The sequence below is a fragment of the Salvelinus fontinalis genome, chromosome 37 (genome assembly GCF_029448725.1).
Source record: "Salvelinus fontinalis isolate EN_2023a chromosome 37, ASM2944872v1, whole genome shotgun sequence".
Classification (NCBI taxonomy): Eukaryota; Metazoa; Chordata; class Actinopteri; order Salmoniformes; family Salmonidae; genus Salvelinus; species Salvelinus fontinalis.
The window spans coordinates 1,765,497-1,779,523 of NC_074701.1; the positions used below are offsets into that span (position 1 = coordinate 1,765,497).

Genomic DNA, 14,027 nt, shown 5'->3' on the forward strand with positions numbered 1-14,027 from the left:
TAATTGTCAAACATATTATAATCCACTTTAATTTATACAATCCAATAATCATACTCATACTAAACCACTCCATTTTACAATATGCTCTTATGTATCAAAGTATTGATTGTTCTTTCAGTTCATCTCAATTGTCAATTACTTGTTCTTTCAAAGGAATTTGTAATGGTGTTACTTCACACTGGCTATGATAGGAGACTAACTCTCACCTGTTTGTGTGATGTTCTGTGCTACAGACACAAGAGGAAGCTGAAAGCCATTGTAGCAGGATCCACAGGTGAGTGAGTGAGTGAGTGAGTGAGTGAGTGAGAGAGAGAGAGAGAGAGAGAGAGAGAGAGAGAGAGATAGACAGAGAGAGTGAGAGAGAGAGAGAGAGAGAGAGAGATAGACAGAGAGAGAGAGAGAGAGAGAGAGAGAGAGAGAGAGAGAGAGACAGAGACAGAGACAGAGACAGAGACAGAGACAGAGACAGAGACAGAGACAGAGACAGAGACAGAGAGAGAGAAATTAAAAATCCACCTGTCTGTCTTCCAGGAAACCAAGGTCTCATGGACATCCTGGATATGCCCAACACCAATATATACGCATTCGAGGGGTGAGACAATCTAGATTACAATGTGAATATATTTTAGAAATCTTTAAAACCTACTCTGTTGCACTTCACTCATTTCATTGATATGTCTGTGGTTTCTTTTGCAAGCTCACAGATGCATGTTGTGCTGCTCTTAAATGTCTGACAGTTGTGTATACATGATCTAATTAGACTGGTGGAGTGTTAGCTAGGTGTGGTTATAGCTAAGACTGTGTTGTTGACACTCAGGGCCAACCCTGTTTGGCTGGACCCGTTCTGTCGGAACCTGGAGCTAGCTGCCCAGACAGAGCATGAGGAAGACCTGCCAGTGAACCTCAGTGAGATCACTGACCTGTGGAACAGCCCTGCTCGGACTCACGTGAGTACAGCTATCTACGTATGTTCATGTACTTCTATGAGTACAGCCATTTATGTTTATATTAATTTATCCAACTTTATGAATTTCTATGAGTGCAGCGAGTTATCTTTGTTAAGAAGTACTGTGCCCAACCATGGGGCTTGTGAATATCCACTATACAGCACACAGAACACCACACTACACAGGATTGTGCTACAGTATTGTGCTACTAACACCATAGGGAAGATGAAACCACCATCTGTCTCAGGTTTACATGAGCTCCAATTAGTCATCATGGCTCTGCCCTCCGAGTGACCCACAGGCCGGGATTCAATCAAAGGCACATTGTTGACAAGCGCACTGCACTTGACTTTTAAAGGTCATTTATGCTTGAGCCGACTGCTGCATTTTACCGTGAATGCGATCCCCGCAAACATCATGGAAATTGCCTGCATTGTCGACAGTGCAGTACGCATTTCATTGAATCCCGACCAAAGTCAACTCTGGATTTCTTTGTCTCTCCTATCCCCAGTGATGTTCGAAGCTTGGCGTTAGTCTTTAACTGAAGTGTGTGTGTGTTTGCATTACACCCCGCAGGGAACGTTTGGCCGCGAGCCCCAGGCCAAGCCTGAGGATGACCGCTACCTGAGGGCAGCCATCCAGGAGTACGACAATGTCGCCAAGCTGGGCCAGATCATGAGGGAGGGGCCTATTAAGGTGAGGAACACACACACACACACACACACACACACAGGTGTCCTCTCAAGTGGCAGAGTGCACACATTCCTGTTGAGGACTAATATTAAAACATTGTTTTTTAGGTTTTGTGCAGCTATCTAAAACATATTGGGATGGGTAAATGTGATTTTGATTGACTGTGACTTACCTTAACTGCTGTCCTATCAGGGCTCACTGCTCAATGGGGTTTTGGACAACTACCTGAGGCTCAAAAAGCTATTTGCAGCCAGACTGGTCACCAAGTCGACCAGCCAATGCGACCAATCGTCAGTCACAGAGGTGGAACGTGAGAAAAAGCAGGTCCAATCCTGCTGCTGTGTGCTGTCCTGTTCCCTGCCACTGGAGGGCGCGCTCTCACTACTGTTTCCTCTACTGGCGCTTCCCCATCTCACTGCCGCTCACTCTGTTTGCATGACTTCTGTAGGCCACTGCCAGCCCACTTTACCGCTCGATAGGATGTTGCAACTCACTGCTAGTGCTAACTACCTGCTGTTTTTCTCCTCAGAATTCCTTTGAGGCAAATTTCTGACTGCTGCACTCCTTTTCACAATATTGCATCTGAATGTCAATGTTATTTACTTTTGATGAGACAATTGGTGCTAACTACTTTTGTACATTTTTCTCCTATCCTCCATGCCTGTCCCTTCATTCCTCTCCCAGCTGATCCAGAGTGACCTGGATGATGACGAGGATGACCGCGTGGGCATGGGTGACAGCTGGGGCACGCTGCGCTTCAGACACAAGCTCCCCGTTGAGATGAGGGGGCCCGACGGCGTCCACAGCAGCACGGGCACACTCCTAACCTCTGACCTCAACAGCCTGCCAGAGGACGACCAGCGGGCACTGGCCGGCTCCACAGAGGCACTGAACGTCACCGATGGCGGGCTGTACGCTGAGCGCAACACCCGTACTGAGTCAGCCAAGTCCACACCGCTGCACCGTAGCAACAAGGATACTGACATGCTGAACGAGAGCCCGCTGGAGATCACAGAGTTATGACTAGCCGAGGCCTCGCTGGTCTGAGAAGAGCCACGACTGAGTGGAGTGTCCTGCTGCTGTCCCCCTGCCTTCTCCCCTATCCTCTCCTCAAAAACTGAGGGTCAGACACTGACCACTGTGACCAGGATACAGCCAGGGGAGATTGGGGAAAGCGGGTAGAGGGCCAGGGGTTGGAGGAGGTGGAGTGTGTGCAGTCTGGGAACTTCAAATGCCAGTGAAGATCTTCGTGAGCCATGGATGGCATGTGTGAGGGATCCCTTCAAAGATGGATTTGAATTTGGTTTAATGTCTGATGGTGGACCAAATGCAAAGGCTTAGGGGCTGCATCTCAGTGCTAGAGGCGTCACTACAGACACCCTGGTTCGAATCCAGGCTGTATCACAACGAGCCGTGATTGGGAGTCCCATAGGGCGGTGCACAATTGGCCCAGCGTCGTCCGGGTTTGCCCCTGTAAATGAGAATTTGTACTTAACTGACTTGCCTAGCTAATTAAAGGTAAAATAAAAAATAATAAATGTGTCAATCGAAGACCTGGAACATAGAATAGCAGACCAAATTGAAAGACTACTAAGATTAAACATGGTGAAAAAGAAGACACTATGGCCAGCTTGTCTGGGACATCTCTTGCAGGACACCATTTGGTCTCCTACAGTCATTCTAAGATCAAGATGGAGAGAGGCCAAGACTGTTTTTTATAAGGGGAGATCTGTCCAATAACAGCCTACTGTCAGACAGAAGTACAGTGTCCTTCTGGAGTTATGTCCTAGGTTGCACACACTCGCACACAACAAAAAAAAACACAGACCAGCGAACGGCCACCAAATGGACTGTCGAAAATAGTTAACATGACATAGAATTTATTTTTATTTTATTTACTGTAAAAGAGGTAAGGGATGAGCACTTATTGGGTGAGGAAGGGAAGAGGGGATAAGGACATTCTTTGAGTTGAAAGGACTTGAGGTCTGGATATGGTGACTGCAATGCACTTCTGTTCTGTCTCCCGATGAATGATTTGTCTTGGGTACCCTGAATTTGGAGACCTAACTGGACACCAACATAGGTCTCCATGATATTTGACTATTAAAGGACAAAGGACTACAGAAGGACTTGTTTAATGATGTCATCATTGAGGAGCACAGATGAAGAGGAGGCTTTGTCTGGATATTAGCACAAGAGACCACTTCAGTATGCAGCGGGTTAATAAATAAACCCACTCTGCTATAGTGGCCAAGTAGCCTGGTTAAACCAGACTGAACGCTGAACACTGTAACATCTGTTTTGCGTGCCAGGCTAGTGGCCCAGTAGAGCAGCTCCAGGACTGGATGAACGAATAATAAAAGAGAACACTCACTGTTACTTGAAGAGTACACTGACAGAGCCACAGCGAGCGCATCAATACAGTTCTTCGCTTCAACTTACATGGGCAATATGGTAATACAAATAATTGGGACTGAGGAAGAGTGGAACAATGCCTCAGTATGGAACTGGAAGCCTTATCTTCAGGCAAAATTAAATCCATAGCACTGAAGATCTGCGGTATAGCAAGATTGAGCCAATATATGCAGTGTTTACCGTGAATGCAGTTTCAGAGAACTATGTTTTTAAATATCACCCGCGCTATACCCCGGATCTTCAGCCCTATGGACTGAATCTAGCCCTTGGATTGCCAGAAGGGGTAAGGGTGGGAGTATATATATGGAAAAGAGGGCATGCTGCCCCACAAAAAAACTTGACATTGCCACCAGAGTGAGTTCATGGTCAAAATTAGCAGCATTTGCTTTATTTTATTGTAAAGCAAAAAAAAAAAAAAAAAGACCCCTAGAAAAATATTTTGGAAGAAAAAAATGCTCTTACCAAAATGAGTAGAGACAAAATGGATGTTTGAAATATGTGTACTACATTGTACTTTGGAGACATTTGTCGGTTTTCCTTTTGTATAGCAACCGTTTCCCGACCTGAATGTTAAGCATGATTTATTTTTATATTCCCATTTGTCATTGTCACCCAGCCCTGAGTTACGTGTTGAGAAATGTTGTTGTGGATGATCTGTGATAAAAAAATAAATATGCAACTGCCTCCGTCCCGGGGTCAGTGGGTTGATAGGAGTGTGTAGCCAATTCCTTTCACTATTGGGAGCACTGAGGAGCTGGTAACTAGTTATACTGTAAAACTACACACTATACTGATTGAGCAGTCACTGACTATCTTGATGAAGTTGACCTGACAGACCCCTGGCTACCCAGACTCCTTGCTCCGGGCCAAACACTACACCACACCCACAGACATTAGTTTCTCCTCCACAAGTCTGGATCTGAGTACCTCCTTGACCCTTCACAGAATGCGAACACACTCAGGGGCATCCGATTGGTCCAGAAACTGATAGATTGGACCAGAGCCAGAACACCAAAGTATGTAGCGAACGACAGAGCGATAGAATAACTTAGTATCTGGAAATACATGAAAGCTGACAATTTCAATACACAGCTCATGATATTGGATGACATTTTATAGGTGACATTTGTTAAACATTAGATAATCTCAGTAGTTCACCTAATAACATACAAAACTCAAGTTCTATAACTTTTACGATAAAGAGTAACGTATACGTTGGACATTAGTAGCTAAATGTTGCCATCTAGTGGTTCTGATGTATCATCAACCACTGTACTATTCATAAAAGGTACTAAAAATCACAGTACAACCTGTTCATTAATAGAAATGACCACGATGACTACATGTGCACCTGAACAAAACACCAGCAGGAAACCACTTCATCTTTAGTTTTTTTCAAACTACATAGAAAAAGCATTATTGATAGTTCTCTTGGTGGAGCATAGGTAGGCCACACACTGTAAATCAGAGTTCCGACTCATGTGGCCCGGGTGGTTGTGGTGGCAGTGGTGCTGGCTCCACTCATAGCCATCTTCTTCAGCGTTCTGTTCAACTGCACGGTGAATAACACACACAAGCAGAAATGTTTATTAAGTTAATCCAATAGCATGAAGGAGACCAACTTTTCTATTCTCTGATAGAGAAGGTTTATTAAGAAAATTAAAATAATACAGAAGCAAATGTCTGCAATGTAACAGAAATACTAGGACAAAAGGAGAACGAGGACTGTTGCTACATGGAAATACAGCACTAAAGTCATTTTGAAAATGTAGCATTTCTCACCTCCTCAAACTTGTGGATCTGTCTGATGAAGAAGTCTCCATAGCGGCGGGCCACCTTGGTGTCTGCGATGTGGATCATGTCCTGCAGGCACATACCAGACAGGGAATACAGGTTAGTTCAATACATTATTTCCAAAGAGTTAATTCAATAGTTAATTCATTAAACAGTCTCTAAAATGACACGAGCAGGCTTTGTCTCACACACAGTGCACACACCTTGTCGATGTAGAAGTCGACCTCAGAGGCGGACTGAAACTCTCCGTCCAAGGCAGAGATGCCACTGGTCCACACCAGGTTCTTCATCTTGTGTTTGAAGACCAGCAGCTGGATGCGGAATTCCTGCTCTGTCATGTCCAGGAAGCCTGCCAGCTTGGCCACAGGCATGGTGGTGTAGAGCTTCAGGAAACTGGACAGGAGAGAGATGGAGCAGGGAGAGTTTAGAGGGAGGGAACTAAGGAAGCATGTTAGAGAGCTGGGTCGTGTTCAGTAGGGAGAAACGTTTAGAAAACGCTGTGAAACAAGGAGGTGCTGAACTTGAATTCCCAATACAAATTCCCTTTGAGGACATTAAAGCTAATCTTATTTTATCTGTCCAATAAGACACACGTTTTAGATTTTCTACAGTGTACCCCACTGACGTCAACCCTAATCAACATCATGGCCCCTAACAGAGATATGAGAGATATGAGTGTAGCAGCACATCCGACTCTCACAAAGATAGCGCATTACCTGCGGATGGTGGAGAGCTGGGCCTGTTGCTGCACCTCCTCGGCGAACACCTTGAGCTGCTGCTGGAAGGGCTCCTTGTGGTAGTTGGGGTGCACGTTGTCGTAGTTGGGCACCACCGGGGACAGGAACTTGGGACAGGCGAAGCTGAAGAGCTCCTCAAACACCTGCAGGTCTCTGGGGGGGGGGGGGGGGGGGGGGGACGCACAGTCATGTCAGTCAGGTCTCAAACACCAACCATGGGCAAATTCAAACCCTAGACCCTTACAGGTGTAAGCAATGTTGTAATAGCTCTACCATGCCCTCTGATAAGCACGGTGGAAGATTCACCAAATTGCTTAGACCTGTGGTTCCCAACTTTTCTTTTAACCGTGGCACACCCATGGCTGTAAAAAGTTTCGCCGCACACCAGAGAGTTCCTCAAAGCACACCAGTGCACAACGGTTGGGAGCCACTGACTTAGACCAATCAAATCCTGTCAGATCTCCACGTAGTGTCTAGGGGCTGATTTGGGATTGGGCCTATAACTGTCTCTGTCCCGAGTGTCTCTCTCTCGCTCACCCCTTCTGCATGCGAAGCATCTTGTCTCCGTACTTCTCCCGGAGCTGGGTGTGGATGCTCTCGTCGATGCGCATGGGGTACATGGTCAGGGCGATGGCCAGCAGGCCGTGCATCTGCTCGTTCTGCTTGTTGATCTGGAGGAGCAGGAAGAACTCAACCGGTCACCAGGGTCGTGATCATTTAAAACCTCCATCGTGTGCCCTTAGGAACATGACCCAGCTCTAAGCGAGAGATGTCAATCACAAATCAGTCATCTAGCTATCATAGTTATTGCAGGTTAGGCCCACTGACCAATGTTCCCTCAAATTTTGGGGGGGGGGAACTAAGCCAATTTAAACTCTTGTGAGGGGAAACTTGAACTTTGTGAGCATTCTGTGCAACTTCCTGCATGCATTTACGTTGAACACTTCGGCTGCATGCACTTCAGGTTGCAGTTTTAGACAGTGGCCAAGTAAGCTACTGAGGCTATTTGAGCTCACTAGGCCTATCAGAGTGACGTACCAGTAAAAGCAATGGATCAAATGCATCCCATAAAATGTTCATATTAAAATAGATATTGATTTCTGTGCGTCTACAGCAGCCTATGGTGTTCAATGTAGGCCTTTTACAGGGTTGTTTCTGGATAAAAAAAGGGGCTTAGGTGGTGGGCATTGCAGGGGGCGCGGTCAGCCCATCGGCGTGCCTGAATTTCAGCAAACATTTTACAGACTCCCTATCTTGGCAGTGTAGAGACATTATTGCGTTCAAGTAAATTTCCTGCAATCCTATGCATTTTACAATGGCTAATTCTGTGAAATTTTGCTCAAACATAAAATCTATTCTGCTAAATGTATTGTTTTTGGAATGTTCAATTCCCCCCGACTAGAGTGCAAAGTTGTCATCAAGGAAAAGGGTGGCTATTTGAAGAATCTCAAATAAAAAACACAGATTTTTTACACTTGTTTGGTTACTACATGATTCCATGTGTTATTTAATAGTTTTGATGTCGTCACTATTATTCTACAATGTAGAAAATAGTAAAAATAAAGAAAAACCCTTAAATGACTAGGTGTGTCAACTTGACTGGTACTGTTTATCCATTCTATTTTCTATCTAGTTTTAGTCATTTTAAGTTTACAATGAAAACATAATACAAAATGTTGCACTGTTAGGGACCATTTAAAAATGGTGGGAAAAAATGTTTTATTCCATTGGACATTTTTTTTTAAATGTAGGGCTTGAACTTGACTGAAAGCTTAAGTCATTGAAAATGGACTGTTAACACCATGGGCCTAATAGGTGACTGGAAATTGCTTTGTATTGTGTATAACGCACAAAACACTATTATTATTATTATTATTCAGATAATCAGATTATATATATTGTTTTTTGGGGGGGGGGCTACCTATTCAAGCCTGTCTCAAAACAAAACACTGCACATTTCAGACAAAAAGAAAGGTCGTTACCTGACTTACTGGCTAAAGATGTACAGGTTGTGTGCTCTTGTTGGAAGCAATCATTGCAAAAAAATAAACGAAAAAACAACTTGGCTAATGTTTGTTAACTAACAAACAATATCAACAAATGTGCAGGGAGCATCCCTGCGCCGGCTGGCATATCTTCTGCGCTGCAGGCCTGAAGCATTGCCACCAGTGTTTCCCTAGAATTTTTTCCAGCAGCGGTGGCCCTTCCTCTTGACCACAGACAATATAAAGCTAATATCCTGAAATTCTACACATTTTGCCATTGCTTATGCATTTTTTTTATGCCATCTGAGTAACTCGCTATGACAAAAACAATGGGGGCCCATGCCATGAAATTTCTTACATTTTACGTTCCCAGACTGTAGTTTTTATTTAGGTGATTGTTAGTTCTCAAAGATTATCTTATTAAAAATATATTACGCTATCATCTTTTCGACATACTTTATATCTCATTTGGTTGTTTAAGTTTCCACTGAAAACATTTTACCATTCCAATTTATTTTTGTATTTTTAATAATTACATCGTTTTTTGGTATTCGACGGTCACGATTTTACAGCAGCGTTGCGCCGCTACTAAATGCATATAGGGGAAACACTGGCCACTGACCATCTCATATTTGTAGGTGGACCTCTGGAACATGTTCCTGGTCCTCTGGATGTAGAGGAGGATGTTGGCGAACACGCGGATGGCGTCCTGGTACCTCCTCATCATTAGGTAGGCAAAGCCCACGTAGTAGTAGGTGGTGATCTGGCACTCGGGCACACGAGAGTACATACTCTGTAAGAGAGATGAAATATAAAGTAAAGGATGGTGACTGGGTTACAAATGAGAGGGAATATGGAATAAGTGTTAAATGGAGTACACAAAGATAAGAGGGGTCTCAACAGTAAAAAGGCACACTGCTTAATTTGTAGGTCTGTAAATATCAGCGGGCATTTGGGGATAGATACAAGTCTTCAGCAGTAGAGGTCGACCGATTAATTGACAGGGCAGATTGATTAGGGCCAATATCAAGTTTTCATAACAATCGGTAATCGACATTTTTGGACTGCGATTAAATTGCATTCCATGAGGAAACTGTGTGGCAGGCTGAGCACCTGTTACGCGAGTGCAGCAAGGAGCCATGGTAAGTTGCTAGCTAGTATTAAACATATCTTATAAAACACAATCAATCTTCACATAACCACTAGTTAACTACACATCAACCACATGGTTGATGATATTACTAGGTTAATTAGCTTGTCCTGTGTTGCATTTAATCAATCCGGTGCATGTTAATTTATCATCGAATCACAGCCTACTTCGCCAAATGGGGAATGATTTAACAAAAGCCCATTCGCGGAAAAAAAGCACAATCGTTGCACGAATGTACCTAACCATGAACATCAATGCCTTTCATAAAATCAATTCACAGAAGTAGATTTTTTTAACCTGCTGGAGGTCATTTTGCAGGGCTCTGGCAGTGCACCTCCTTGCACAAAGGCGGAGGTAGCGGTCCTGCTGCTGGGTTGTTGCCCTCCTACGGCCTCCTCCACGTCTCCTGATGTACTGGCCTGTCTCCTGGTAGCGCCTGCATGCTCTGGACACTACGCTGACAGACACAGCAAACCTTTTTGCCACAGTTCACATTGATGTGCCATCCTGGATGAACTGCACTACCTGAGCCACTTGTGTGGGTTGTAGACTCCGTCTCATGCTACCACTAGAGTGAGAGCACCGCCAGCATTCAAAAGTGACCAAAACATCAGCCAGGAAGCATAGGAACTGAGAAGTGGTCTGTGGTCACCACCTGCAGAATCACTCCTGTTTTGGGGGGGTGTCTTGCTAATTACCTATAATTTCCACCTGTTGTCTATTCCATTTGCACAACAGCATGTGAAATTTATTGTCAATCAGTGTTGCTTCCTAAGTGGACAGTTTGATTTCACAGAAGTGTGATTGACTTGGAGTTACATTGTGTTGTTTAAGTGTTCCCTTTATTTTTTTGAGCAGTGTATATATACACATACACACGTGTGTGTATATATATATACGTATATACGCACGTGTATCTGTATATATATATATACACATATACGTATATAGATATATATATACATATATAAACGTATATATGTGTGTGTGTATATATAGATATATATATATATATATATATATACACACACACACACACACATATATATATATACACAGATATATATATATATATATAAATTGTCCGATTAATCACTATCAGCTTTTTTTGGTCCTCCAATAATCGGCATCGGTGTTAAAAAATCTGAATCGGTCGACCTCCATTCAGCAGTACTGTATATGCACAGAGAGTCCTACTACAGTGGCAAGTGTACCTTCTTGTTGAGCTCGATGTTCTCCAGGACTTTGATGGCCTGGTAGTAGTCCCCCAACAGAGAGTGCAGCCGCAGCAGCCCCACCAGGCTGAAGTATCCCAACATCTTATACAGGGAGTGACGGCCATACTCCCCAGCCACACTCTCTGGATCGCCTGCAACACAACACGCAACCTTTAAGAGCTGTCGCAAATGAACCATGCACTTCCTCAACCATTCAGTGTTGACCACTGACAAGAATCTGAAGGTAATCTGTGTTGTAAGATAATGCTCCGTCTGTATTAATGACAGTGTTGCAACGATTTAACAATATATTGATGCAAAATATATCGTTATAACATTATTTCACAACAAATGATATATCGTTATAACAATACGCAACATATGAATACGGATCCAATGCATCTACCGCTGTAGCTCCTTTCTTTACCTCCACTGGTATAGACCTCCAGCTGGCGGTTGATGTTGCTTTTGTCCACCAGCGAGTGGAGTACGTTCAGAACACTATGGACGTTCCAGATCTTGGGGTTGTTCCTAAGGAACTCAATCTCCTCCTCAGACTTCTTGGCTGTCTTGCAGCGATACTGGCTGAATGACTGGAACTGGTTAGGGGAACAAGAGGATACTCGTTTCTTATTCTAATGTAGTCCACGTGCCATAGCACCTTGAAGACCGAGGGGTATCAAATGAATGCCATTATAGTATGAAGAAGAAATTTGGTCCGAAAATCACATTTTGAAGCTGGAAAAACAAAAATGCACAAGCGGCACACCAACCTATGTTCATTTACCTGATAAATGAACTCATCAATAATGTCCCAGAGCCACTGGTTGGGCAGCTCCAGGGGGGCAGGTCCATCTGCATCTGTATACAACAAAATATATACCTGCTTAATGAGACGTTGAAAAAGTCCAAAAGGCAACATATATATGAAAATATATCAAGGCAACAGATCTTTAGTGCTCAGACTTACTTAGAATGTAGTTGAAGAGGTTGCAGTAATTATAGTAAGACTCAAATCTTTGGTCGAGAGTGGGTCCTCCCTGATGGTCAAAAAATACAAAATGGCATCATTTAAGTAAAAACTCCTCGAAGTACTGACATGATTATCGTCTGTGCATTATGACTCCATTGGCTTGAATCCATCCAGGACCGGTGATGTCAGACTTTCATTTGAAAGCCGACAGGGGTTAAACAATGGTTCGGTGGCAGGATGGATAGATACTCACGCTGACTTTGGCGTAGATGTGCCTGTAGTACAACTCCTTATACAGGATCAGGAACACAGCATCTGAATTATTAACAATACACGATTACCTGCTTTCTTCCCACTTCATTATAGAACACAAATTGAGAAGAGCAACAACAAGAACAGACGAGGCAAACTAGTTTGTGAACCACATGGTTGCCACTCTACAAGCAAAGGGCTCTAAAAAAAAGAAGAAGCAAAGAACCCCCTAAAAGGACACTAGATATCCTGTTTACAGTTTAAACTCCTACCATTAGGTCCACGTTTCTCTGCCCACCGTTGCAAAAACAACAAATAAAGTCAGTCATTCACTCCTGCTGCCACAGCTTTATTGAAACAGATATGTTACTAATGCACTCCACACAACGTAGCAATTTACACTATAATAACTTGTACTTCTCTCACTCCCCTCTAGCAACTATGTAAAAGTACACTGACACACTCACCGTTTCCGACGAGGGAAGCGATGGCCTCAGCCTCTGGCCAAGGAGACGTCTTGAAGAAGCGGTCCGTCAGTTTGTTCCAGCTGGGGAGAGGGGAGAATGTGTAAGATGAAAAACATGACACTCAAGTGTTTTAATGTTACGATATCACTACAGAAAAGTGTGTGAGAGAGTACCTGTTCTCGTAGACATCTTGGATTTCATAAATCTTCTGCTCGATGCTCTCGCTCGACACACGGTTGGCCTGCAGCTCGTACACCTTCTGGTCGATGAGGTCCGAGATGGTCTTGTGGAAGTACTGAAGGAAGTTTTTGATCACCTCGGGGATGACATGGTAGGTCTGCTGCTCGTACTGGCGCTCGTAGGCCAGGTCGGCTTTAGGGTCACCTGCAAGAAGATTGAGGATGGGTGAGGTACTGGCATTCTTGAGGATTAGTTTTGCACTGAAGTTGTAATGGTGGGATAGTGTGCAAAAAGTGTCTACCATAGAAATGTAATCATTGACGTGATTATATTTTTATGGTGTCTACTATTTGGTACAAATAGACTGTGACAAATATCTAGATGAAACTACACACTCACCAGTATGAAGATAATCGTCATTTGTGTAGGAATAAGGGTCATACTGTGGAGAGATGGAGAAGTATGTAAATGATGAACAACATGACGTATGGCCTTCCTCTTTACCTAGCAATCAGTCATCAACAGTCCAAATCCTAGTTGGTGAAGCCGGTGTCTATCTAAAATAGCTAGCTAGTTATGTAACGTTAATTCATAAACACTACTTCGCACATGAAAGGCAAAAAGTGAGTGAGTTTCCGAGTAAAACGTTATCAAATCAACTGCCTAGCTAGCTAACGTTACCTAGCTAGCGTTACGTCCCAATGTGTCGGACCCGCACTATGATCACCAGATAAACTGTTGAAAATAAAATAGGCAGTTAGCTAGCTACGTACTTCTTCGGTTTCTTCGGTTGGGTACGACATGATGTTAGGATATGTTCAAACTCAAAGAAAACAGCTGCTATATAGAAATGTGCGCTTCACAAAACCGCGCTGGAAAGGAACCGGAAATCGATTTGTAGCTCGAGCAAATAGTAGACAGTCACGCTTCGAACACACCAACAGTTCAACGCAAATAGTAGACAGTCACGCTTCGAACACACCAACAGTTCAACGCAAATAGTAGACAGTCACGCTTCGAACACACCAACAGTTCGACGCCAATAGTATTCTGCTGCTAATTCTGTCAAGCCATAAACGCATACAGTTTGACGCATACGTTCGATAAATCCAACGTATGCACCACACCGAACGCACTGCAACTGCCTCTGCAACGCAATGCTGCAAAGCAAACGGAGCGTCTCATTGGAAACGAATGTAATTCTGGTGTACCAAAAT

At 43.7% G+C, this 14,027-nt stretch overlaps 2 protein-coding genes across 3 annotated transcripts in view; one reads left to right on the plus strand and one right to left on the minus strand.

The window, feature by feature from the left end:
* Positions 1-4,763, plus strand: part of LOC129835970 (cadherin-23-like) — a 717,892-nt gene extending 713,129 nt beyond the window's left edge. The window contains exons 62-67 of one of the 2 annotated variants that reach the window (XM_055901677.1): positions 234-274; positions 532-592; positions 818-947; positions 1,524-1,643; positions 1,833-1,943; positions 2,325-4,763. In XM_055901677.1, coding sequence (XP_055757652.1) covers positions 234-274; positions 532-592; positions 818-947; positions 1,524-1,643; positions 1,833-1,943; positions 2,325-2,663 — 802 coding nt within the window. In that variant the 3' untranslated portion in view covers positions 2,664-4,763. The remainder of the gene's footprint in view (positions 1-233; positions 275-531; positions 593-817; positions 948-1,523; positions 1,644-1,832; positions 1,944-2,324) is intronic. The other variant, XM_055901676.1, reaches the window with a different exon arrangement.
* A 385-nt stretch (positions 4,764-5,148) lies between these two features.
* On the minus strand, positions 5,149-13,748 carry eif3s6ip (eukaryotic translation initiation factor 3, subunit 6 interacting protein). Its single transcript, XM_055901678.1, has 15 exons — positions 13,584-13,748; positions 13,210-13,252; positions 12,804-13,014; positions 12,631-12,710; positions 12,165-12,226; positions 11,909-11,978; positions 11,726-11,799; positions 11,366-11,537; positions 10,936-11,090; positions 9,194-9,364; positions 7,124-7,257; positions 6,566-6,739; positions 6,053-6,242; positions 5,838-5,918; positions 5,149-5,607 (listed from the first exon to the last, which is right to left on the minus strand). Exons 1-15 carry the CDS (start codon positions 13,611-13,613, stop codon positions 5,533-5,535), a joined length of 1,722 nt encoding a protein of 573 aa, XP_055757653.1. The 5' UTR covers positions 13,614-13,748; the 3' UTR covers positions 5,149-5,532.
* Between the last annotated feature and the right edge of the window lie 279 nt (positions 13,749-14,027).

What these genes read in the sequence shown, in the direction of transcription:
- eif3s6ip (XM_055901678.1), bottom strand. Translation starts at nt 13,613, where the DNA reads ATGTCGTACCCAACCGAAGAAACCGAAGAA. An exon ending in CAAGATGTCTACGAGAACAG is followed by an intron (nt 12,711 to 12,803) that starts GTACTCTCTCAC and finishes CCCTCTCCCCAG; the next exon opens with CTGGAACAAACTGACGGACC. An exon ending in CGCTTCCCTCGTCGGAAACG is followed by an intron (nt 12,227 to 12,630) that starts GTGAGTGTGTCA and finishes TTAATAATTCAG; the next exon opens with ATGCTGTGTTCCTGATCCTG.